Raw genomic sequence first — 27014 nt, 5'->3', positions numbered from 1 at the left:
TGGTTGTTAGGCGTTCATGCTTGACGCCTAAGGTTGCAGACGACAATTGACAGAGGCATAATATTTTTCAGTTCACGTGTACTGTTCTCGGTACGGTGTGTCATTTTGTTATCGACGCTGGCAGCTGCGAGAATATTGTCTCTGCGGAGGTGGTGAAGAAATTGGGCCTTAAGACAGAGAAACATCCCAAGCCTTATAAACTAGCTTGGTTGAAAAAGGGAGGCGAGGTTAATGTGTCAAAACGTGCATTGGTTTCTTTTTCCATTGGCCTGAAACACAAAGATGCTCTGTGGTGTGATGTGGTGGCAAAGGATGCATGTCATTTACTGTTGGGTAGGCCGTGGCAGTATGACCGTCGAGTGATTCATTAGGGGCGAACTAACTCATACAGTTTTATGTTTGAAAATGTGAAGATTGGGTTAGTGCCCAGCAGAGAGATGGAGAAATCAACCTCTATGGGTGGAGAAACGACGCTTTTGTCATTGGCGAGGTTCGAAGAAGAGGTGGACGAATCGTTGTTAATTTATGTACTAATCGAAAAAGAAGTGGCCGGTGAGGCGTCAATTCCAACTGCAGCCGCACCTGTAGTGGCTGAGTATGTGGATGTCTTTCCTGATGAGCTTCCCGATGGTTTTCCACCCTTGCGGGATATTCAGCACCGAATTGACTTGGAGCCAGGAGCGACACTACCAAATAGACCCCACTACAGGATGAGTCCTGGGGCACATGGGGAGTAGCGCAAGCAGGTTGAGGAGTTGTTGGCCAAAGGACATATCCGTGAAAGCTTGAGTCCTTGTGAAGTTCCAGCCTTGCTTACACCCAAGAAGGATGGCTCGTGGTGCATGTGTGTGGATAGTCGACCCATTAATAAAATTATGGCCGATACAGATTTCTAGTTCCTCGATTGGATGATTTGCTTGATCAGGTCAGCGGTGCAACACTGTTTACGAAGCTGGATTTGAAGAGTTGATACCATCAGATTAGCATAAGGCCCGGCGACGAGTGGAAAACAGCTTTCAAAACACGCGAGGGATTGTATGAGTGGATGGTGATGCCTTTTGGGCTGTCTAACGCACCGAGCACCTTTATGCGTGTGATGAATCGGGCCTTGCGACCATTCATTGGCAAGTGCGTTATTTATTTCGATGATATTTTGATTTATAGTGCTAATCAAACAGAGCATATCCAGCACTTGCAGGCAGTTTTGTGTGTGCTTCGCAGGGAGAAATTCTATGCTGCCGTGAAGAAGTGTGTATTCATGGCATCAAAGGTTTTATTCCTTAGGTATGTGGTCTCCGGGGAAGGACTGAAGGTAGATGAGTCCACGATCGAAGCAGTAAGTTTTGCTCCGGATACCGTTTCCTTCGAAATAGGGTTGTTAGAACCTATTTTTCTCCAACTACCGACTTGCCACATCTTCTACAGCATCATTGTGGCAGTACCGGGGTGGACCGCCCTGGAGAAGGAACCAACAGAAATATTACCAACACAAACCATCCAAATAGACTACCAGGTACTGGGATGAAGTGCTTCGGATGTGGTGAGGTTGGTCACAAGCAGTCTAAGTGCCGGAAGACCGCTGGCCAAAAAACATTCTTTGTTGACACGGAGGAGGGCGAAGATGAGGATGTGGAGCAAGCCGAATATCCAAAGTTTGATAGTGAGGAGGTCGTCGAAGAAGAAGTCGCGACTCGAGACACAGGAAGGACACTGGTTGTTAGGCGTTCATGTTTGACGCCCAAGGTTGCAGACGACAATTGACAGAGGCAAAATATTTTTCAGTCCACGTGCACTGTTCTCGGTACGGTGTGTCATTTTGTTATCGACGCTGGCAGCTACGAGAATATTGTCTCTGCGGAGGTGGTGAAGAAATTGGGCCTGAAGACAGAGAAACATCCCAAGCCTTATAAACTAGCTTGGTTGAAAAAGGGAGGCGAGGTTAATGTGTTAGAACGTGCATTGGTTTCTTTTTCCATTGGCCTGAAACACAAAGATGCTCTGTGGTGTGATGTGGTGGCAAAGGATGCATGTCATTTACTGTTGGGTAGGCCGTGGCAGTATGACCGTCGAGTGATTCATGAGGGGCGAACTAACTCATACAGTTTTATGTTTGAAAATGTGAAGATTGTGTTAGTGCCCAGCAGAGAGATAGAGAAATCAACCTCTATGGGTGGAGAAACGACGCTTTTGTCATTGGCGAGGTTCGAAGAAGAGGTGGACGAATCGTTGTTAATTTATGTACTAATCGAAAAAGAAGTGGCCGGTGAGGCGTCAATTCCAACTGCAGCCGCACCTGTAGTGGCTGAGTATGTGGATGTCTTTCCTGATGAGCTTCCCGAAGGTTTTCCACCCTTGCGAGATATTCAACACCGAAATGACTTGAAGCCAGGAGTGACACTGCCAAATAGACCCCAATACAGGATGAGTCCTGGGGAACATGAGGAGTAGCGGAGGCAGGTTGAGGAGTTACTGGCCAGGGGACATATCCGTGAAAGCTTGAGTCCTTGTGCAGTTCCAGCCTTGCTTACACCCAAGAAGGATGGCTCGTGGTGCATGTGTGTGGATAGTCGACCCATTAATAAAATTATGGCCGATACAGATTTCTAGTTCCTCGATTGGATGATTTGCTTGATCAGGTCAGCGGTGCAACAGTGTTTACGAAGCTGGATTTGAAGAGTTGATACCATCAGATTCGCATAAGGCCCGGCGACGAGTGGAAAACAGCTTTCAAAACACGCGAGGGATTGTATGAGTGGATGGCGATGCCTTTTGGGCTGTCTAACGCACCGAGCACCTTTATGCCTGTGATGAATCGGGCCTTGCGACCATTCATTGGCAAGTGCGTTATTTATTTCGATGATATTTTGATTTATAGTGCTAATCAAACAGAGCATATCCAGCACTTGCAGGCAGTTTTGTGTGTGCTTCGCAGGGAGAAATTCTATGCTGTCGTGAAGAAGTGTGTATTCATGGCATCAAAGGTTTTATTCCTTAGGTATGTGGTCTCCGGGGAAGGACTGAAGGTAGATGAGTCCAAGATCGAAGCAGTAAGTTTTGCTCCGGATACCGTTTCCTTCGAAATAGGGTTGTTAGAAACTATTTTTCTCCAACTACCGACTTGCCGCATCTTCTACCGCATCATTGTGGCAGTACCGGGGTGAACCGCCCTGGAGAAGGAACCAACAGAAATATTACCAATACAAACCATCCAAATAGACTACCAGGTACTGGGATGAAGTGCTTCGGATGTGGCGAGGTTGGTCACAGGCAGTCTGAGTGCCGGAAGACCGCTGGCCAAAAAACATTCTTCGTTGACACGGAGGAGGGCGAAGATGAGGATGTTGGGGAAGCCGAATATCCTGAGTTTGATAGTGAGGAGGTCGTCGAAGAAGAAGTCGCGACTGGAGACACAGGAACGACATTGGTTGTTAGGCGTTCATGCTTGACGCCTAAGGTTGCAGACGACAATTGACAGAGGCATAATATTTTTCAGTCCACGTGCACTGTTCTCGGTACGGTGTGTCATTTTGTTATCGACGCTGGCAGCTGCGAGAATATTGTCTCTGCGGAGGTGGTGAAGAAATTGGGCCTCAAGACAGAGAAACATCCCAAGCCTTATAAACTGGCTTGGTTGAAAAAGAGATGCGATGTTAATGTGTCAGAACGTGCATTGGTTTCTTTTTCTATTGGCCTGAAACACAAAGATGCTCTGTGGTGTGATGTGGTGGCAAAGGATGTAGGTCATTTACTGTTGGGTAGGCCGTGGCAGTATGATCGTCGAGTGATTCATGAGGGGTGAACTAACTCATACAGTTTTATGTTTTAAAATGTGAAGATTGTGTTAATGCCCAGCAGAGAGACGGAGAAACCAACCTCTATGGGTAGAGAAACGAAGCTTTTGTCATTGGCGGGGTTCGAAGAAGAGGTGGACGAATCGCAGTTAATTTATGTGCTAATTGGAAATGAAGTGGCCGGTGATGCGTCAATTCCTATTGCAGTGGCACCTGTAGTGGCTGAGTATGTGGATGTCTTTCCTGATGAGCTTCCCGATGGTTTTTCACCCTTGCGGGATATTCAGCACCGAATTGACTTGGAGCTAGGAGTGACACTGCCAAATAGACCCCAATACATGATGAGTCCTGGGGAACATTTGGAGTTGCGGAGGCAGGTTGAGGAGTTGCTTTCCAGGGGACATATCCGTGAAAGCTTGAGTCCCTGTGCAGTTCTAGCCTTGCTTACACCCAAGAAGGATGGCTCGTGGCGCATGTGTGTGGATAGTCGAGCCATTAATAGAATTACAGTGCGATATAGATTTCTAATTCCTCGATTAGATGATTTGTTTGATCAGGTCAGCGGGGCAACAATGTTTACGAAGCTGGATTTGAAGAGTGGATACCATCAGATTCGCATAAGGCCCGACGACGAGCGGAAAATAGCTTTCAAAACACGCGAGGGATTGTATGAGTGGATGGTGATGCCTTTTGGGCTGTCTAACGCACCGAGCACCTTTATGCGTGTGATGAATCAGGCCTTGCGACCATTCATTGGCAAGTGCGTTGTTGTTTATTTCGATGGTATTCTGATTTATAGTGCTAACCAAACAGAGCATCTCCAGCACTTGCGGGCAATTTTGTGTGTGTTTCGCAGGGAGAAATTCTATGCTGCTGTGAAGAAGTGTGTATTCATGGCATCAAAGGTTTTATTCCTTGGGTATGTGGTCTCTGGGGAAGGACTGAAGGCAGATGAGTCCAAGATCGAAGCAGTGAGTTTTACTCCTGAGGCCGTTTCCTTCGAAATAGGGTCGTCAGAGCCTATTTTTGCCGCCTCTTCTACTACATCATTGTGGTATTAGCGGGGTGAACCGCCCTGGAGGTGGAACCAACAGAAATACTACTAACACAATCTAGCCAAATAGACTAACAGGTACTGGGATGAAGTGCTTCGGATGTGGCGAGGTTGGTCACAGGCAATCTGAGTGCCGAAAGACCGTTGGCAAAAAGACATTCTTTGTTGACAAGGAGAAGGGCGAAGATGAGGATGTGGAGGAAGCCGAATATCCTGAGTTTGATAGTGAGGAGGTCGTCGAAGAAGTCGTGACTGGAGACACAGGAACGGCACTGGTTGTTAGGCGTTCATGCTTGACGCCTAAGGTTGCAGATGACAATTGGCTGAGGCATAATATTTTTCAGTCCACATGCACTGTTCTCGGTAAGGTGTGTTGTTTTGTTATCGACTCTGGCAGCTACGAGAATATTGTCTCTGCAGAGGTGGTGAAGAAATTGGGCCTCAATGCAGTCAAACATTGGCGGCATTAAAACACCTTCACCGCCAAGATAAGGTGTCCCCTCGACATGCCTCGTGGATTGCTTATTTGCAGCGTTTTACTTTCGTGGTGAAACATAAGTCAGGGGTGACGAATTGGGTGGCTGATGCGTTGAGTTGCATGAATAATCTATTGGTTAATCTGCGTATTGAGGTACCTGGCTTTGATTGTCTTTGTGATTTACTTGAGACTGATCCATATTTCTCTAATGTTTTGGGGAAAGTTCGTGCTAGGAGAATTCAGAATTTTTGCTACACGATGGGTTTATGTTCAGGGGCAACTAGTTGTGTATTCCAGATTGCAGCCTCCGTTTGCAAATTATTAAGGAGTTGCATGGGAAGGGCATGTTAGGCGAGATCGGACGTTACGACTAGTGCAAGGCTCGTATTTTTGGCCGACCATTTGCAAGGAGGTGGAAAAGGACGTGCAGAGGTGTCGGGTCTGCAACGTGTCCAAAGGGACAGCTATCAATGCCAGGTTATATATGCCATTACCGATTCCATCGCGACCTTGGGAGGATGTCAGCATAGATTTTGTGCTGGGTCTACCGCGAACACAGCGTGGTAATGATTCCATCTATGTTGTTGTTAATCGATTCTCTAAGATGGTGCATTTTATTCCTTGTAAGAAGACGACAGATGCTATTCGAGTGGCTCAGTTGTACTTTCGTGAGGTGTATCATCTTCATGGATTACCAAAGTCCATTGTTTTTTATCGGGATACCCAGTTCCTTAGCCACTTTTGGCGTAGTTTATGGAAGATGGTGGATACACAGCTGCAATTCAGCAGTGCTTATCATCCCCAAACCGATGGGCAAACTGAGGTCGTGAATCGGTCGTTGGGTAACTTGCTGCGAAGTCTGGTGGGGGAGCATGTGAAGAGTTGGGATCTCAAGTTGTGCCAAGCTGAGTTTGACCATAATCATGCAGTCAATCGTAGCATGGGTTTTAGCCATTTCTAGGTTGTGTATGCTACTGTTCTCGAGGGTCCTCTGGGTTTAATTCATTTACCTAACAGATCTAAAGTTCATGGTAAGGCAGCAGATTTTGTGGATAGCTTGCGAGAGATTCATCAAGCAGTGTTTGAACATTTCATCAAGCAGTGGAATTTGAAGTGGGTGATTATGTGTGGGCAATTCCTACTAAGGATCGATATCCAGCTGGGGAGTACAACAAGCTTTCAGCAAGGAAGATTGGGCCGGTAGAGGTTATAGAGAAGATTAATTCGAATGCATATCGGCTTAAGCTTCCTAGCTACATTTGTACTGCTGATGTGTTTAATGTGAAGCACCTGATTCCTTGCACGGGTGACAGCTTGGAAGAGGACAATTCGAGGGCGAATTCTTTCCACCCAAGGGAGAATGATGCGGTAGAAGAGGCGGCAAGTCGGTACTTGGAGAAAAATAGGTTCTGATGACCCTATTTCGAAGGAAACGGCCTCCGGAGCAAAATTCACCACTTTGCTATGATTTTTCGATATTTAAGGCAAATTCCATCGTTTAGGGCCTCCAATAGGTAATTTATGTTATTTAGGACGTTTTTATAATTTTAGGAAAGTTTATGTTTATTGTGCAATTTAAGCGTTTTTAAGACCTATTTAAGCTTTGTACAACCCTAGGGTTGAGCAGTTGAATTTCGAATTTATCAATAAAGTTGTGGAGCTACCATGCTCTTTCTTCCAATCTCAAATTTGTTTTCGAGTTTGATGCCTATTTCTGGTATTCGTAGAATCAACAGGTGATAGAATGTTGTTGTCTGGTATTCGTGCGCGAATCAACAGATCACAATTTTAGGTTTTGCTGTGTCAGTTTACCAGTTAAACTGTGGAATGTATGCTTGGATCAGGTCGTTATGGATTACGATGGATTATATCTTTGAACATGGTACTCATGCATTCAATTATTGTCATTGATTAGAAATAAAAGGGGCAAATTGTAATAAAATAGAGATGTGGGTGAGAGTGGAAAAAAAGTAGAAACATATGGGCATACTGTTAATTCTTCCGACTTGGTTAGTTACATGGGGGGAATATGAGCTAGAGTAGTCATCAGATCCATGTATAAAGCTATTGATGTAAAAATGCCATGATATGCTATGAAAAATACATAAAATTGCTTCATCTCTCTCTCTCTCTACATTCTTGCGTCAATCTTTCTTTTCCTTCCTTTGAACTGTCCTTTGCTATCCATCCATTCTTCATTCAATCCAGTTCATTACAATTGGTATCAGAGCCCCTTACTAGCACCTATAGTGGTAGGAACCCATGCACAGGACATCAACAAACTAGCCATGGCCTTAGAGGAGCAAGACAAGGTGATAATTAAGCTCAAGAGCAATACCAACGGCAGGATCAATCAACTATTTGAGTTGATTAGTGGACTCACACTGGAACATAATCGTTGAATGCAATAACTGCAAGCTGGTGAGTTAAAATCCACTTCCCACTTTCCCATGGGAGCCGATGTTCGTCAATATTATGCTGCCACTAGGATTCATAAACTTGAATTTCCGAGGTCTGGGGGAGATGGAGTAAAGGATTGGTTATACCGATGTGAACAGTTCTCTGAAGTGGATAGGATAGCTGATGAGTTTAAATTGAAGCTTGTAGTGATCCATTTGGAGGGACGAGCCTGCAGTGGCACCAATTGTACATGAGGTCATTGGTTGCAAGGTAGTGAGATGGGAATAGTATGTAGCAGCAATTGTACCTCGTTTTGGAGACACGGGGTATGAGGATCCTATGGTTGGCCTCGAGAATTTGAGGTAATCAGGGTCTCTGGGGGACTATATGGGCGAGTTTGATTAATTGCTCAACAAGGTAGTTATTAGAGAAATTGATGCTCTTAGCCATTTCTTTAGGGGACTAAAAATCGAGATTCAATTGCTAGTATGTATGTTTCATCCCACACCCAATCTCAAGCGTATTCCTTAGCTAAGTTGTAGGATTTGACCTATAGTGCTCCCCACAAACTAGGGTCCCCTGCCCTAAAGCTACATAATCTTTTTTCTTCTTCTAGTCTAGCTAAACTTCCCACTACAACTGCTACACCATCACAGATGAACTCACCTGTCATATCCAAAGCAACCACAACCTACCTACCAAAAACCATAGGCAATGTTATTATGCCATTACCAAGTATTCCACCCTAAAGAACCACAACCCTCTCTCTAAACAAAACCCATAGAACCCTCTCTCACAAGGAAATGGATGAAAAACGAGCAAACAACTTGTGTTTCTGGTGTGATGAGACGTTTACACCAGGACATAAGTATTCTAGAAGACATGCTTTCCTTATTGAAGTAGAGTTTGTAGAAAAAGAAGTGGAGGTAGAGATTGGGAGAGAAGAGGTACAAGAGATCAATACACCCCAAACATTCCTCAATGCACTACTAGGAACTCGTAGCTTTCAAACCATGTGAGTTATTGAGTATGCTGGAGGTTTAAGTGGGAGATGCAAGGGAATGAGTACACAATTGACATATTATTATTGGCACTAGACAACTATGAGATGGTATTAGGAGTACAATGGTTAGCCACCTTGGGGGATATTCTATGGAATTTCAAGGAGTTACAGATGAGATTTAAGTTTAAAGAGAAGGATAGTCTGTTAAAAGGGAGCGATGATGAAGAATTAAAGACCATTGATGGGGAGGGAGAAATTACTACAAAAAAGTGACCAATTAACTGTGATCCAGTTGTGCAGCCTGCAGTTGGCTGACTCAAATAAGTTACATGATAACAACAGTATAAGAAAGAGCAAAGATCCTGAGCTGGCAGCATTACCCAAAGAATTTGAAGACATTTTCGAGGAACGAAAGGGCCTACCTCCCAAAAGGGCTCAAGACCACATGATTCCCTTGAAGGAAGGGTCACAGCTTGTCAACATTAGACCTTACAAGTATCTTGCCTTGCAGAAAGACATCATTGAGAAGATGACAACAGAGATGATGGAGGGGGGGAGTCATTCAGCCAAGCCACGGTACATTTTCTTCTCTAGTGGTACTAGTGAAAAAGGATAATACTTGGAGGATGTGTGTGGACTATAGGAGACCCAAAACTCTAACTATCAAGGACAAGTTTCCTATTCCCTCAGTGGAGGAGTTGTTAGATGAACTACATGCGTCCTCAGCCTTCTCGAAGATTGATTTGAGGTCTGGATACCACCATCTAAGAATGTATGGGCCATATGCGTATAAGACGGCTTTTCAGGACTCATGAGGGCCATTATGAGCTCTTAGTTGTGCCCTTTGGGCTCACCAATGCTCCTTCAACCTTTTAGGGATTGATGAAAGAGGTGTTCAAACCATACCTCAGGAAGTTTGTGTTGGTCTTTTTTTATGAGATTTTGATTTACAGTCAAGATTGGCAGCAACACTTGGAACACTTAAAGATAGTTTCACTACTTTGAGGACGCATTCTTTATTTGCTAAGAGATCTAAATGTGGTTTTGGGGAGGATAAGGTGAAGTGTCTGGGGCACTATGTGTCGGCAACTGGTGTGTCCACTAACCCCAGGAAGCTTAAGACAATACAAGATTGGCATGTTTCTCGAGCTATTAAGCAGTTACGGGGATTCTTGTGCCTCACTTAAGTTACTATAGAAGATTTGTAAAGAATTATGACAGCATCTTCAGACCTCTCACGAATCTTCTGAAGAAGGATTTCTTCCAATGGACTAAGGTAGCATAGGTGGCCTTTAGTAGGCTTAAGGAAACTATGACCACTACTCATGTCCTAGCACTACCTGATTTTTCAAAAAAGTTTGTGGTTGAGACTGATGCATCAGGGGTAGGAATTGGGGCAGTGTTCATCCAAGAAGGACACCCTATAGTTTATATCAGTAAAGTATTGGCCCCTAAGCATCAAGCCCTATCGATTTATGACCGGGAACTTTTTGCTATACTTTATGCAATAAAGAAGTGTGGTCATTATCTCAGGGGAAGGCATTTCATCATCAAGAGAGACCACCGAAGTTTGAAATACCTGCTAGGGCAGAGGTTGAATACACCATTATAGCACACTTGGTTGGCCAAGTTACTAGGATATAGCTATGAGATTAGCAGCAAAAAAGGAAAAGAGAACATAGTGGCTGATGCTTTCTCTCGTGTAACTAGTCAAGAGCTCTTGCTCATGGTTGTGTCAGTGATCTCTATTGGGTTCTTTGGAAAGATTCAGGAGAACTAGAAAAATGATCCAAGATTACAGCAACCCATCAGTGACTTGAAGGATGACAAGTCCTCCCATCATAAATTCACCTAGCAAAAGGAGCAATTGAGAAAGCAGGGAAAACTAGTGGTGGGAAACGATGTAGCATTGCAAAGGGAGATCATCTCAATGTACCATTCTAGTTTAGTGAGGGGCATTCTGGAGCTCAAGCCAAAACCAAGAGGATTGCTAGCTTATTATACTGGAAAAGGGATGTGGAGGCAAGACAATTTGTAAGGGAGTGCCAAACCTACCAACAGAACAAGGCAGAAGACTTAGCTTATCCAGGTCTCCTACCTTTGGCTATGCCTAAGGTTATTCTTTACTAATATCAATATGGATTTCAATGAAGGGCTTCCCAAATCATTGGAAAGGAGGTGATCTTTGTGGTGGTGGATAGATGCACGAAGTATGTCCACTTTATGGCTCTCTCTCAGCCCTACTCAGCTGCCTCTGTGGCTTAGGCTTTCCTGAAGAATGTATTTACACTCCATGGCATGCCTGAATAATTGTGAGTGACAGGAACCCTATATTCCTAAGTAACTTATAGCAAGATCTGTTCAAGTTATAGGGAGTGGCTTTCTTGGCTTCGTCTGCTTATCATCCTTAGACAGATGGACAATCCGAGATCATCAACAAGTGCTTAGAAACTTACTTGAGATGCATGATTGGAGACAAACCTGCTTCTTGGGCCAAATGGCTTCTACTGGCAAAATGGTGTTATAACACCACGTACCATAGTTCCACTGGATTGACCGCTTTTGAAAGCTTGTATGGATTTTAGCCCCCACTGCACATGTTATACTTCCTTCGTGATTCTGTAGTTGCAGCAGTTGATACGTATATGAGGGATAGAAAAGGTATGTTATAGACCCTCAAACACCATCTCCAGAGAGCTCAGAACAAGATGAAACTATGAGCAAATAAAAGGAGATCAGACAGGGGGTTCTCTATTTGGAGATATGGTTTTTCTCAAATTGCAGCCTTATAGACTAGGGACAGTCACTGCTAGAGGCTCGAAGAAGCTGTCTCCTAAGTACTATGGCCCTTATCAGATTGCAGACAGAATTGGGAAGGTGGCCTACAAACTTAAACTACCAAGTTCAGCACAAGTACATCCAGTCTTCCATGTGTCTCAGCTGAAGAATGCTATAGGCGTGACTAACTGTTCTTCAGAGCTGCCCATATCTAATGATGCGTGGGAAGGCAGGCCTTTGCAGCCTCTGGCCATACTGGAATGTAGAATGGTGAAAAGGGGTAATAAGGTTGCGGCACAGTTGCTTGTGCATTGGTCTAATACCTCTCCAGTTGATGCTACTTGGGAATATGCAGATGAATTGAGGTTGCGTTTTCCTCAGTTCAGCCTTGTCGACAAGGGTCCTGAAGGGGAGGGAATGTCATGGATTAGAAGTAAAAGGGCAAAGTGTAATAAAATAGTGACGTGAGCGAGAGTGGAAAAAAAGTAGAAACACATGGGCATACTTTTAATTCTCCTAACTTGGTTAGTTACACGGGGGGAATATGAGCTGGAGTGGTCATCAGATCCATGGATAAAGCTATTGATGTAGAAATATCATGGTGTGCTATGAAAAATATAGGAAATTGCTTCATCTCTCTCTCTCTCTTTCTCTCTACATTCTTGCGTAAATCCTTCTTCTCCTTCCTCTTCACCGTCCTCTGCTACCCATCCATTTTTCATTCAGTCCAGTTCATTACAATTATTCATCTAAAAAATTAAAACCCTAAAATTCCCCAGCAAACTCCTAGGAAATATTTCAGTGGGCGGTTTTTTGGAGGGAAATAATTCCCTCCAAAAGGGCCTTTTTGAACGATTTTCTAACGGTTACTGACCCTCAGTACTTTGGATATTTCTTGTAGTAGGCAATATTGGAATGCCCGCGGATTGCTCATTGAACAGGAAATTGCCGACGATCACGGCACTCGGCCCCCCAATAAGCCTCTTCCATGCCTCATCAGCCTCCAGTTTCCCCCGTTTCGAAAAAACCTCTGTGGCATCGATCCGATGAATACTCCAGTTCCACAAGCTGTTGAGCCGGTGAATCTTTTGGAGCTGCCGTTGGGTCAAAATGCTAGTGTTCTCCTTGATCTTGGCAATGCATGCCTCCAGAAGCCTCTTGCGGGTCTGATCGTCAGCAGTGGCCTCAGCTCGGAAGTACTGGTCCATCTCAGGGACCCCAATTGATCGCCTATTTCCCCTGTTGTAATCACCCTCGGGGCTGTACAGGCTCCTCACCTCTTCAACCAACCCTTCCCTCACCATCTGGTCAACCCGTTCGGACAGGAAAGACTGGAGCACGGGCCAGGAAACGTCGACCCAGAGGAAGCAACAGTCATGCATCAGCCGGAACTCTGGGTCGTCGTTCACTAGGGCATCAATAAAAGAGTTGGATCCGCCAGCTATTATCGGGATCCGGCCCCGCGAGTAGATTGTCTGCAGGGCCTTGGATGCATGATACCGAAAGTCGGTGGCCGTGAAGTCGGAGTCAGGGTCCACGAACGACATGAGGTGGTGTGGAACACCCCGCCACTCCTCCTCCTTGACCTTATTAGTGACGATGTCGAGGCCCTTGTAGACCTGCATTTTGTCTGAGTTGATGACCTCAGCAGGATACCTGGTGGCCAAATCAATCGCGAGGCGGGATTTCCCGGTTCCAGTGGCGCCCATCACGAACACGACTTTCTGCCTACAGAAAGGGTCCCTGGCCTTGGCCTCCCCTTGAAAGTTCATCACGAGAGATTGGACTGGCATGTAGGCAGCTGACACAGCGGCAGCATTCATCTTATACCTGAGATGCTGACAGACAACATAAGACCAAACATTAAGTTTCATACGTTAAACTTGGTATGCTCGATAAAATCCGGAAGTTAATGGACCACTCAATGGTTACCTTTATCGTCTAGGAAAATATGGCGGCGTGTTGATGAGAATTCTGTGCTTTTGCTTCAATGATTGATGAAGCTTTATGAAGCAAATGGATAATCAGAGACAGATAGAAGAGACTGATTAGATGTATATGGAGATATCTCCCTGTGATTGCCAATTTATAAGGCATAATAAAGCAGGTAGTAGGTACACGCGAATGAATTTCATAAAAATTCTAGGGAAAAAAATTTAAGAGATACCTATCAATTTAAAGTATATAGTATATTTGTTTGTCTACAGAAAAATATATGGTATTTAAATTAATACTATATATATATATATACATTTAAAACATATATGGAATTTGGGTCTGTACACTAAAAAAAGTATGGCATTTTTATAGTTATAAAGATATAAAAGATTATTTTCTTTACCATATACAGACGAGAAAACAATCTATTTAATTAGGACGCACATCATTTATCCTTTATTCATGTCCTCATCTCATGTCCCTTGAATTAGGAGCTAATTGAACAGGGCCCTATATTTTCTTAGAAGATGTACAGACACATAAAATTCCTCTTACTCTCTCCTTGTTTTGTTCTTGAAAAGTTAATAAATTGAATATTTATGTAGAAAACTGTATTAAAAAAAATCATAGATGTAAGAAGATTAAAAACTGAGATTTTTTAGAAAAAGTAAATAAAATTTACAAAAGAATTCATAGAAAAGTGTAAGATAATTCAAAAAAATTAAAGGATACATTCATAAATTTTTTAAAAACATTGCATATAAAAAGCTACAGAATATCTGTAAAAGTATAAAAAATTCAAAAACTTATAAGAACAAAAAACAGCTAACATAAAATTCAGAGAATGTGAAAAATAAAAACAAAATGGTATTCAAAAAATTAAAATATAATTCAAAAATAAAATAGAATTTGACATAAATATAATAAAATTTCAAAATAAAAATATAGAGCACTTCTGACATTTCTAACTACTCATAAAATGGTAGAAAATTTGGAAAGAAGGAAAAAAAAAGTAACTTCATGGATAGGTACATTGTTTGCCCAAATTTCCATCTTTAGTACACGTCTTATATAATTACATCAAGAGGCATATGGTTTAAATTTCGTCTCAAATCTAGCACGTTCGTCAATAGCAATCCAAAGACTCGTTAAATGCTAATGTGGCAATTTGCGAGCCCTAATTATATTCATCCAAAACACTGGAGAAAACAGAGAATATAAGAGTGAACATTGGCTTGCTAATAGATTACACAATTCATATTTGATAGAAGAAGCCAAAAAAAAAAAGTCAAAGGAGTCGTGTATTGTAGCATAGACATTCTTGCGATATATATTTATATCTATTTGTACTACTTGTATAGGAGGAGACATTGGTGTTTTGATTTTCATTTTTTCAAAATTATTCTTATTCCAATTTATTTAAAACGTAATAATCATTTGATTTTAAAATCGTTTAATAATTTCATATCTCAATGTATCTGCCATCTTACCTTTCTCATACAATTTATCCCACTCTTCTATTTCTTCATCTCTTCTATGTTCATAATTCTCTTTTTCCTTCAAAGTGAGTTGAATGTAGATTGAGTTTCTAATAAATTGAATATATATTTATTAAATAATTTTTCTTATAAATTTAAAAAAAAAAAAAAACGTGATGCCATAGGCAGCCCAAGAGAGTTGGGAGCTCAATGCCAAGTTTTAATATGCGGCTTTTATCATATCGAGAATACAATACTTTTATTTTATATAATATGATTAATATAAATTTTATTTAATTTGGGGTTGTTGATGGTAAAAAATAGTCGTTGTAACTAAATAAGTAGAGCATAGCTGAGTAATTAATAAAATGGGGGAGAATGAGATTTTAGGGATTAATTTAGGTAAATTGTATGTTTGGGCCTTAATTTAATGGGGTAATATAATATCTATAATAATCATAGAAATTATAGTTATGATACTATTAATTTAATGGTCACAAAATTATGAGACCTAATAAGCCCAAGGCTATAGTTGATTATCGCTTTGGGGCTGCCCGGGTGAACGTAATAGAGAGGGAGAGAAAGAAATATTAACGGATGAAATTATTAACTATTTTTAGATCTAAAACCCTAAAAGTCTAGTTAATGTAGTAAATGAAGTGGGATGAGAGAAACATTGGGAGATGAAATTATTAGACTCTGTTTCGATCTAATGGCTATAATATTGAAATAAATTATAGTGAGGATAATTTCGGAAAATGAAAGTTAGAACACCAATATATTTTATGCTATATAAGTAGTACAAATAAATATAAATTAGATAAAGACCCGTGCGTTGCAGGGACGATTATTACAAAAGTTAAAGATAGAAATCTCGAAATATCAATACTTATTCGTATGATTAAATAATGTAAAATTTCATAAATATGTATATATATTATTGAGTTTTATGTAAAATTAGGAATTGATGAATAAGAATCTAAAACTATAGAAATAAATTTATAGTGTGTTTGGTTTTAGAATTAAGTAGAGTTGAGTTTTAATTTTAATTGGATTGTAATGATTGTGTTGTCGAATTATGAGAAAAAGTGTGAAAAAGTAATGAATAGTTTGTAGAATTTAGTATTAAAAATTGATTTGAATGGTTAAAAAAATTGAAGAAAAGGAAAAAAGTAATAATTATATTGTTGGCTTTTGTTTTGTAGTGAGTAAAGTTAAAATTAGAGTTAAAATTTTAAAAATCAACCATAATACCAAACGGGCTTTTACTATCATTGTTATGACTACTCAAATCAAACTTTATAAAAATAAATAAATTAATTAAAATATTAAATTCAAACTTGATGAAAGAAAGATCTCAATTGAATTATAAAATAATAATAATAAAGAAATATTGAAGGATTTTCAATTACTAAAGCACCACCCATAATAATTAGTTTGGAAAATTATTAAAAATTTTATTCTAAAAATAAAAATTCAACCAATGAATAAGAATAAATAAATAAAGTTATTGAACCCAAAGGTCATGAAGAAAAGATTTCCATTAAATTCTGAAATAAGAATAAAAAAGAAATATCCAATATATATAAATTAAAAAAGTCTTACTGAGGTGACATCTGTAATGGAATTGAAATAGAGATCATGTCAAAATAATTAATATTGAATAATAAATTTTGAATTTACATTTAAAATATTAATTCAACAAATCAAATATCAACAAAGAAAAAGAAAATTTTTGAGAAGATTACTTAAACAATCAATATCGAAGCAATTATTTTAAAATTTACATTGAAAAATTCATTCTATGAATCAAAACTCAATCAAAGAATAATAATAAACAAATAGAGCCACCGAACTCGAAATTTATGGAGAAACGATTTTCATTAAATTATGAAATAAGAATAAAAAGAAATATATAAGACATACAAATAAGAAAAGTCTTATAGTTTCTAAAGCGACGATCATAATGGAACTATAATCCTGCGAAAACGATCAATATCGAAACAATCAATTTCAAATTTATAATTAAAAAATTCATTCAACAGATAAAAATTCAACAAGAAAAGAAAAAATTTAGGAAGAAGGGAAAACATATGTTTAAATTATATATAAAATATTGTTCTCCTTTAAAAGATATTCGGCCAGACAGGAGGCTATAAATACACAGATGTTAAATTATCAGAAAACAAGAACTATATATTCAATATATTCATATATATATATATATATATTTCATCTATACATATATATATATATATAATCTATATACACTAACCATTATAATCTATATATATTTAATATGGTGCGGCAACTATATATATGCAATATATATACACTTTGGTGCAGCAACTACATCATATATATATATATATACTATATCTTCATGTTGTTCCTTTTTTTCTTTTTATATATATATATATATATATATATATATATATATCATTATGCTCCTTCTGTTTCTTTTTTGCCACACATTAAGATTGACTTTTACACAATCTTTTTTATTACTAATACTATTTATTAAAATTTAACTAATAAAAAATCTCATTTATCTATATAAAAAAATCTATATATGTTTGAAAATTATAAAAAAGTAATGATAATTAACCTAAAAAAATAGCCGCACGTAACACGGGGTATGGAAGCTTCTTATGGCCAAAAAGAGCTAAATATATTATTATATCAATTTTTATTTTATTCACGTAAATTAGTCATGATTACGCACCAGTCAATGTTAAGCTATATATATGGCAATGCAAATTATTATAAAGTTTTTATTGAATTATATTTTGTTATATATATAATATAAATATTGGGTGATGCATATATAATCAATATATTCTATTGTATATTTTTTTTTCTTGTATATATTGTAATGTGCCTTATGTCATATTTTATTTTCTTGTATATTTTTCATTGTGACTTGTATATAAAATCTATATATTTACTACATAATTAATTTAAATAAAATATAAAATGTTCCTTTTATGTTGATGATATGGCAGTGTGAAAATTTGACTCTAAGCTCATTTTTTTTGTTTTTTATTATGTGACGAGGTGACAATTAGGTTCGAAACTTAGTTTATATATATATATATATATGTATATGTATGTATATATTACAAGAATGTCTATGCTTCAATACACCACTCCTTTCGATTATCTTTTTTCCTTCTTCTGTCACAAGGATATGTAATAGTTTGTGAATTAATCTATTAGTAGGCCAATTTTCACGTCTGTATTCTCCTTTTTTACCTCCCATGTTTTGGAAGAAAATAATTTTGGGTAACTATCAAAGAAAAAGCATGTGGTTTGCAGAGTCGGGGCCCATATATCACTGCATCAGCATTTAACGGAGTTCTTGGATGGTCATTAACGGATATGGTAAATATCACTGCATCAGCATTCAATGGAGTTCTTGGATGATCATTAACGGATATGCTAGATTAGAGATGAAATTTAAACCGTATGTCTCTTTATGTAATTATATAAAACATGTGCTAAATGCAAAAACTTGCGCAAACTACGTATTTATCAATGAAATTAACTTAAAAGATAAGAGGCAAACTTCAAAAAAGTTAAAATTTTATAAATAAAATAAAATAAATGAAAAGTTAGAGTTAAAAATGCCATTGTCCGCTGGCTGCGAACCTTCCTGAAATTATATATCTTCTTTTCTCCCTTGCTCTCTACTCGATACCCTCTCAGGTTCGTCCTCTGTCCACTGATCATTATCACACGTTTCCTCTCTTTTTGGTGGAAAGGGAGAAGGGCATGCAGAGAGTAGGAGAGAAAGCCTAAAGGGGGAACCAATTGGATAAATTCAGGAAGGTAGAAGCCACCACATTTGGAAGCTATTGTTGTCATTCTGTTTTCTTTATAAGATTTCATTCAGTTTTAAGTTTATTTTAATATTATTGATTTTCTAAGTGGTCTTTTATATTTAGAATTCGCTTTTAATATTTTCCAATCGGCAGAAATCTTCCTAATATTAACTTTCGTAGTTTTTAATTTTCGAATTTAAATTTATATTTAGAATCTAATTTTCGAATCACCCTTCTATTGAAATTATATCAAGCGATACTTACGATCTAATGCACATCAATAGTAGATTCTTAATTACGTCTCTTGTGGTAAGAATGATGTGCTCTTAGTAAGAAGAAGATGACGTAAACTTCATTATCCAAATTAGTATAATTGCAAACTAAGTGAATCCAGCAAATAAGTCCTATATTTGATTCTGATAAGCGGGATTTTCGGTGCCCTCTTTTTTTCCCTATCCCTATTAGGCCCACAACATTCCTTATAACCGAAAATTCATAATTAAAAGTGACATTATTTGTACATAATATAGCATATATATTTATGAACTTTCCAAAAGTATGAAAAACACTCTTAATTGAGACTTAATTTATTTAGCATTACTTAGCATAGTGGCAATTAATTGCATTACTTTAATTATATTTATCTAGATTTGCATATGGCAATTCACAAATCTACGTATTTTTTTATTTTATCATCGATGTCTTTCTTCCGCTAACAAAATAAAAAAGGATAGAAAAAGAAAATTTAACTGTTACAGTTGAAAAAATTTTAATCAACTTCATGAATGAATGAAAGTAAAGTTGATCTACCAATAAGCACATATGCATATGGTACAAAGTCAGCGTTAATCATAACGTATTTTCTTAATAGATTCTGTAACTCATGACTAATCAAATGGGTCAGTTGTTGCGAAATCTATCATGCAAGTATGTCGTTGCATGTCATTTACTCTTGTATTAACATCTAAATTAGTTATCCTTGTTATTAAGGTTCTCATTGGGTATCTTAAGGCCCGTTTGTTTTTAGAGTTAAAATCACAAAAAATTTTGCTGCGTTTGGTTTTATAGTAGGATTTTAAAATTAGATTTTGATTTTGAAAAAAAGTGATATAAATGGGACCCACCTTTTGACTTTATATGAATTATTTTGTTTTGTTGTGGAAAAAAAGTGATATAAATGGGGTCCACTCTTTGAATTTGTATGAGTTATTTTGTTTTGTTGTTGGTAGAATTAAGTTAGAATTGTGATTCTAAAATTTCATCCTCAAACCAAAAATATACTATACAACAAAAATACACATTTTACAAGTAAAAAATTTGAACTTTAATTTTAACTCAACACACTATACAACAAAAATACATATTTTACAAGTAAAAAATTTTAATTTTAATTTTACCTCAACACATTACACAACATTTGTCATTTTCCACGATCAAAATCAAAGTTATTTTAATTCTAAAACCAAATGCACCCTTATACTTTTTGTATTTGAATTTCTCATTGCTCTTACGAAGAAGAAGATGACATAAATTTCATCATACAAATTAGTAAATGGGCATTAACTGGAATCTAGGAGGAAGTCCTATGATTTTCGTGCGCGAGACTTTTGGTGCCCCCTCAGCAATCCCTTATAACCAAAAAACACATAATTAAATAAGAACATCTGTGCATAATATGAACTTTCGAAAAGTATGACACGCTAATTGATACTTTTTTTTTCGTGTGCGCTTAATTGATACTTGTTAATTGATTGAGCATTACTTGGCATAATGGCAATTAATTACATTACTTTATATATTTATCTGGAATTGCACATGAAAAATCACAGATCTACCTATTCTTTTTTTCAGTAGGAATCTACCTATTCTTTTATCAAATCATCAGGGCTTGTTTGGTTTGATGAAATGATTTTAGAATCATGATTTTGATTTTAACTCTACCCATTACACAACAAAAACACACGTTTCCCAAGTCAAATTTATAATACCATCTCATTTGTCTTTTTCCACAATCAAAATCAAAATCAAAATCAAAGTTACTTTAACTCTGAAACCAAACGCCCCCTGAATGTCCTTTTTTCGGTCATAAAATCATCAATGTCGTACCAACTTTCTTTTTTATTTTTTATTTTTTATTTTTTATTTTTTTTTTTGGTAAATAACGAAGTCTGCGTTGAACAACTACTAGGTGTTCATTATGTATCAACTCTAATGAATGTATGAAACTAACAGTTTGATCTGCCAAGCACATATGTATACAGAACAAGGTTGGCGCTAATCATGACATATTCTTTTAATTGATTATGTAACGCATGACTAGTTAAATGAGTCTGTCATTGCAAAATCTATCATGGAGGTATATCATCTCATGTCGATTGTGCAATTCTTAACAACTAAATTAGTTATCCTCATTATTAAGGTTGTGACTGGGTATCTAATAATTTTTCTTTTGTAATTTCTCGTCGCTCTTCCAGAACCAAGATCACGGTAATATTACTTTTAGTGCAAAGACTACATTAAACACTCAAAGTAAGGAGAGAATGAAATCACGCCCACTTAGAGACACCAACAAAAATACACACACGCATATATATATATATATATATATATATATATATATTTTTTTTTTTTTGTCAGGCAAATCTCATACTGAAACCAACTAATTAGCGAGGTTCGCTAAATAATTTGATCCAATATGAAACTCTGTATTACCTTCGACTAGGGACTCGAGAGACTGATTATAGATCGTCCACTATATATATATATATATATGTATATATATATGCGCTCTTTTTATTCATACCTAATAGAGCGCAATATAATTGTTCCTTCTCCTCATGGTAGAAAGGGGTTCAACCACATAGGACTGCTAGGGTTTATGCTATCCTCAAGGGGCCATATTGCTGGCTCCAGCGGCTCCATGAGGTTCTTGAGCCACTCCTCCCCCTGCATGGGCTCCATGTTGTTGGGATCCACCGGCACCGCCTCCTCAGTCGCTTTCTCTGTAGCTTCCGCAGTTACTTTCTTCATTGACCCTGGCTCACCAAGCATCTCCTGCTTCTCATCAATCTCATTCAGCGTCTTATTGATCACCAGATTGAGGTCGTTCAAGTCCTGCAAGCTGAGGCCGTCAAGCCACCCAGGTGCCAGCATCCCGTCCACGCCACAGTACAGAATGTTGGTCATCTCCCTCTCCCTATTGTCGTTCCTCATCTTCTTCAGTTGTTCCTCGGTTTTTGCTATCCTCTGCCGGAGGAAGCTCTCCTGGTTCAACTTCTTCTTACTTTGCTCCATGAGCGGCATCTCCTGGAACTTAGAGATCACCTGGTGCACCGACATGGGGGAATTGGGCCATAGTTCCGGCTTGGACTCGTTCTCACCATAGACAATGGCACAAGCCGGGACAGCACACAGAATGCTGAGCTCATTCACTTTCTTGAGAAGGCTCTTCTTCCTCTTGGTGAATGTGGCCCTCCTTGTGGAGTCATGGGCGATGAAAGCAAGCTTCACCTTCTTTCTCATGTCTAATGAGATAAATATTTTCTTTATATGTGATATGTTCTATGCAAGGATGGAGTGTGGTTCACGGGTGCACACATATATATGTAGATCGTTGAAGTTAGAATCGGTACTAATTTATTTATTTTTTTCCTCAATTTTTTGAAGATAACCACTAATACAGTATCTAGAAGATTGCTGTTTTTATGAGTCCTCGTTGGAGGCATTGATGACACTTTTAATTCAAGGTTTCATTTTGGTAAGAACAGTCACAGTTGGACCACTATTTTTCTGTTTTAATTTCTTTTGGGTAATTAAGTCAGGGTAATAAAAGAACACGGGGTTTTGTAGGTTATAGCATAGTTAATTTCAAGAGTATGCGCGGATGGAATGAAATGAACTTTTTGGACCACGGCAGCACCTGAGCTTCTTTACCTGGTTGCGGCAATTGGCTTTATTCGGTGCACCGGAAGCCCATAGCTCTAATAAGGGATAGGCAACAGAGAAACAAACGTTAAGGATTAAAGGTCCTACGTATGACGATTAGATCTAGAAATATTATTCTCAAGTAGAAATAGTCTCAAGTAGAAACCTGGAATAGTCTCAAGTAGAAATATTACACACTACTATTCTGTACATGCCATAAATCTGCGTACATAATATCATCATTATCATCTTTCTTCTTCAAAAACAAATTAAAGGAAAAGTTAAGCTCTAAATCATTTTCTAAATTTAATACATCTAACTTGATTTGGCTTACTTATAGCGCAATGTTTTCACTCAAACGTTAGTAATGTATGGTACAAAAATCTAGGAAAATGATACATAAAGTCACAATACTCTAAATTTCCTCAAATCTATGACATACTATTTTGTCTTACCACGAAAGTCGCAAACTCTATTTTGATTCAAATCTCTATGCGACATATTTCGTCTTTTTTTCTGACAGACAATTTTCTGTCAGAAAGAAATACTATAAATATTTAACGAGATACGAACATTTAGTTCGTTTAAATGACTTATCTTTTTGGTGAATTTAAATTAATGTAACTTACTCTTAAATTTTAAAATTAATAGCATAAGAGACTGAATAAAATTATTGTCACTCAATTACACAATCTGTTTATATAAGTAATTTCACTTATTTCATACGGTTGAATAGTTGAAATTAGAAATATAAACTATAAATGAATAAATTCAAACTAATTTGATAAAACTTTAACAATTGTAAGTTGAACTATTAATTTAAAGTCTTTTTTTTGGAGTACTATAGATTATCCTTAATTTTGAAATTAAGAAAAAAAATTAATGCCCCTTGCACATCTGCTCATACAAGTACTTTTGCTTATCGTAATATTAACAAATAAAATAAGGTTCTTTTTTTATAATGAATCCTCGTTAAAAAGAAGCTATTTGATTAAAGAAAATATTTTGCACTGATAGGTTGACCTTACAGTTTACAATTTGACTAAAACTTATAAAGAAAATTATTAAGATAGTAATTAATCAAAAACGACATAACAAAACCCTTACAGATTTAAAGTTTATCATAAAAATTTAGTATAGCAAATAAAATTGATCTTTGGAAACTATTTATCTGAAATTGAAAATTATAATTACAATAAAAAAAACTTATGGATTGTAATCTTACATGAATGTAAAGGTTTAGCAAAATTTCATACAAGATCCCCGTGCAACTCACGAATAAAAAATGATTAGTATATTGTAAGCAAATAGTCCAAATGAAAATCTTCACTATTTATATACATTAATAATTATATATGAGAGGATATATGCCGGCATTATTAATAAGTCAAACAAGTTTGATCAAAGTGGATTAGATCAAGTGTTTTAGCACCTACCAATTCCGTGTAATTTCGGGCGTAAGTTTGTGAAAAAAGAAAATCGACAACTGGAAAACCATTAAAGGGTCAGTCAAGCTCGAGTCTGGATTAGTCATAGTCCTTTGGGCTACCATACCATATGGTGCACGGCGGAAATAAATAAATAAATCTTAGAGTATATATATTATCGGCTAAGCTCCCTCGCAATACTCGTGCCATCGACAAGTTGATAATCAGTGGGACGGTGGGACTGGGGGATGGACAGTGGTTCATATCATCTTCGCTGATGCATGTAGGGTTTATCGATCTTTCTGATTTAATTTTTTAATTGACAGGCCAGGCATGGGACTCGATCTTTAGGTCATACAAGATAGGCCACCATTGTCATGTTGGTTCGGGCCAATTTAGTCCCCACCAAAATGTATTATTTTATATGGCCCGACCAATTGATCGAGTCCCTCCTGTCGTTCAAAAAGAGATGATTTTCGAGATGCAATCGAACTGAGAACAAGTACGGACCCAATATCATTGCCTAACATTATGAAGTCGTCGGTAAACTCAGAAGAATGCATGACCTGATAACTCGAAAGAATCGTGTTAATCTATGCACTCTTTGGACGATAAATAAATGTTAGGTCCTGAAATTAGTTGTGTTTTAGTTAGTTTTTAGGTTGTTTCTGTTTAGTTTTTTTTTCTATGTTATTTACTATTTTTATTTCTCTTTTAAGTGATTATTTAGAATATTCCTATGAATTTTAATATATTTATCCAGAAATAAAATGTTGCATGGTTCTGATAAAAATATGAAATTTACACTAATATCACTCTTACAGAAACAAGGAACATCAAATGTACTCGAAGGCAGCAAATGAAATAATCACAACCCTATCAATATGGATTGGTTCAAACGGTTCGACGTTTATTTCGCTGAAATAAGATTTCAGGTTCAAGTTTTTGTGAATATAGAAAATTCATGCTATAAGACAATTACCTCTTAATGGACCGACCGGGCACTGGATTAATCATGGCCCAATTGGTTTCGAGATAACATGGTTCACACCCAAAAAAATAGTCACAACCCTAAGACACTGACTCATATAAGACTACCTCGACTCACTACAGATAGTAGATTCGACATGAAACTACTTATTATCCAACCGACATAAACGTTATAATTTAAATTTCAATAAACAGTTCACCGAAAAAAAAATACAATAAACAACGTGCAGTACGACCGATTAGATCTATGCCCTGGAAGAACTGCCTGCCCTAATGGGTCCATGATGTCCCTATTGCATTTGGATGGACACAACCAAAGTGTCGGCCTCCACCGGCGCCACTTCCATCACCACCTTGGGCCCCTCCTCGATCAACTTATCCTGCATCAGACAAACCAGCTTCATCGTCGGGCCAATCAGCAACTCAAGGCGGTCTAGGTCCAACATGCTAATATCCAGCATCGTATAGTTAATCTCCCTCGCCCCACGTTTATATAAATTATTGTTGAGCTCCCGTACAATGTACTGGTGCCGTCGACTAGTTGATAATCAAAGGGATGCTCGTCCATGTGTCTAACGTAGTTAGAATTTTCTGATTTAGTTTGTAATAACAGGCGAGGCATGGGATACAATCTTTGGGTCGTCTTACAGGGCAGGGCCACCCTTGTCATGTTGGTTCGGCCCAGTCAGTCCCATCGTAGTACATGTTCTGTACGTGACGGTATGTCCGAACAGATTGATCGAGCCCTTCCCGTAGTTGGAAAACAAGATGATTTTCAAGATTGCACTGGACCGAGAACAAGGTTGGACCCAGTTTCAAAGTAATTAAGCACCCGCCGCCGAATTTTCATCTATTTCTCCAGAAATAGAGTGTTGCATGGTACATCAAACTCAGAGGCAGCAAATAACAAAACCCGAAGACACAGGCTCATACCAGACTAGCTAGACCCACTATAGATGGTAGACTCGATATGAAATTACTTATTACTTAAACACACATTAGCCTTGAATTTTCTTTTTCTTTTTTTTTTCCTTTATGAATCATAAGCCTTAAAATTTCAATAAACAAAATAAAGTGCAGTACGGTCGGATCTATGCCCTCCTCAAAGGGAAGAGCTGCAAGCTCCAGGGGTCCATGACGAGCCTGCTGTTGCTAGATGGACTAAACCAAAGTATTGGCCCCCACCGACGCCTTTTTTCTGCCATTTCCATCGCTTCCTTGGGCCCCTCCTCACTCAGCTTCTCCATCATCTTGCAGATCTGGTTCATCGTCGGGCCAATCAATGACTCGAGGTTGTTCAGGTCCAACATGCGAATACGCATAGCATTGTTAATCTCCCTCTCCCTATTGTCCTCTCTCTGCTTCTTCAGCTGCTCCTCGATCACCCATTGTGACCTTCTGCATAAGAAAGGTCTCCCGGTCCTGGTGCACCAAGACAGGGCATGGGAGCCGCACCTTGGGCTTGGACTCGTGCTCACTATAGATGACCACACCCATAGGGACACCACTCAGAACGCTGAGCTCCCTCATCTTCTTGAGAAGGCCCTTCTTTCTCTTGTTGTATATATGTGGCCTTCTTTGACGGGTCATCATGGACAATGAAGGCAAGCTTCACCTTTATCCCCCCGAAAATCATGGCCAATTCGATACAGGTAATTTTTTATGTATCCTTTTTCATGGAAGGATAGGGGAACACTATATAGATTGGGCATACGATGTTAATTTTTAAACACTGCATGACATCTCTCGTTTTGAAATTTTAATTTATTTAGTAGAGATGATTTTTTATTTTAATTTATTTCTTTTGTACAATTATTACTATCTGAACATGCTTTCCTCGTTATTACGGTTATGATCGGTTATGTCAGCTCGAAAAAAATGATAAATAAATACAAAATTCTTGTCAAAATGTATCTGGATTGATCGTCT

General features: G+C 38.1%; 2 protein-coding genes across 2 annotated transcripts; both read right to left on the bottom strand.

The window, feature by feature from the left end:
- Window positions 1-12326: 12326 nt before the first annotated feature.
- On the bottom strand, window positions 12327-13333 carry LOC116215285 (adenylate isopentenyltransferase 5, chloroplastic-like). Its single transcript, XM_031550930.1, has one exon. The coding sequence runs from the start codon at window positions 13325-13327 to the stop codon at window positions 12371-12373; it is 957 nt and encodes a 318-aa protein (XP_031406790.1). The 5' UTR covers window positions 13328-13333; the 3' UTR covers window positions 12327-12370.
- Window positions 13334-21476: 8143 nt separating this feature from the next.
- LOC116215286 (agamous-like MADS-box protein AGL80) lies at window positions 21477-22269 on the bottom strand. Its single transcript, XM_031550931.1, has one exon. It carries the CDS (start codon window positions 22264-22266, stop codon window positions 21580-21582), a length of 687 nt encoding a protein of 228 aa, XP_031406791.1. The 5' UTR covers window positions 22267-22269; the 3' UTR covers window positions 21477-21579.
- Window positions 22270-27014: the final 4745 nt, after the last annotated feature.

The sequence above is a fragment of the Punica granatum genome, chromosome 7 (assembly GCF_007655135.1).
Source record: "Punica granatum isolate Tunisia-2019 chromosome 7, ASM765513v2, whole genome shotgun sequence".
NCBI lineage: Eukaryota > Viridiplantae > Streptophyta > Magnoliopsida > Myrtales > Lythraceae > Punica > Punica granatum.
Note: the sequence above shows the minus strand (reverse complement) of the source record. Positions and strands in the feature narration are given on the sequence as shown.

What these genes read in the sequence shown, in the direction of transcription:
- LOC116215285 (XM_031550930.1), bottom strand. Translation starts at nt 13,327, where the DNA reads ATGAATGCTGCCGCTGTGTCAGCTGCCTACATGCCAGTCCAATCTCTC.
- LOC116215286 (XM_031550931.1), bottom strand. Translation starts at nt 22,266, where the DNA reads ATGAGAAAGAAGGTGAAGCTTGCTTTCATCGCCCATGACTCCACAAGG.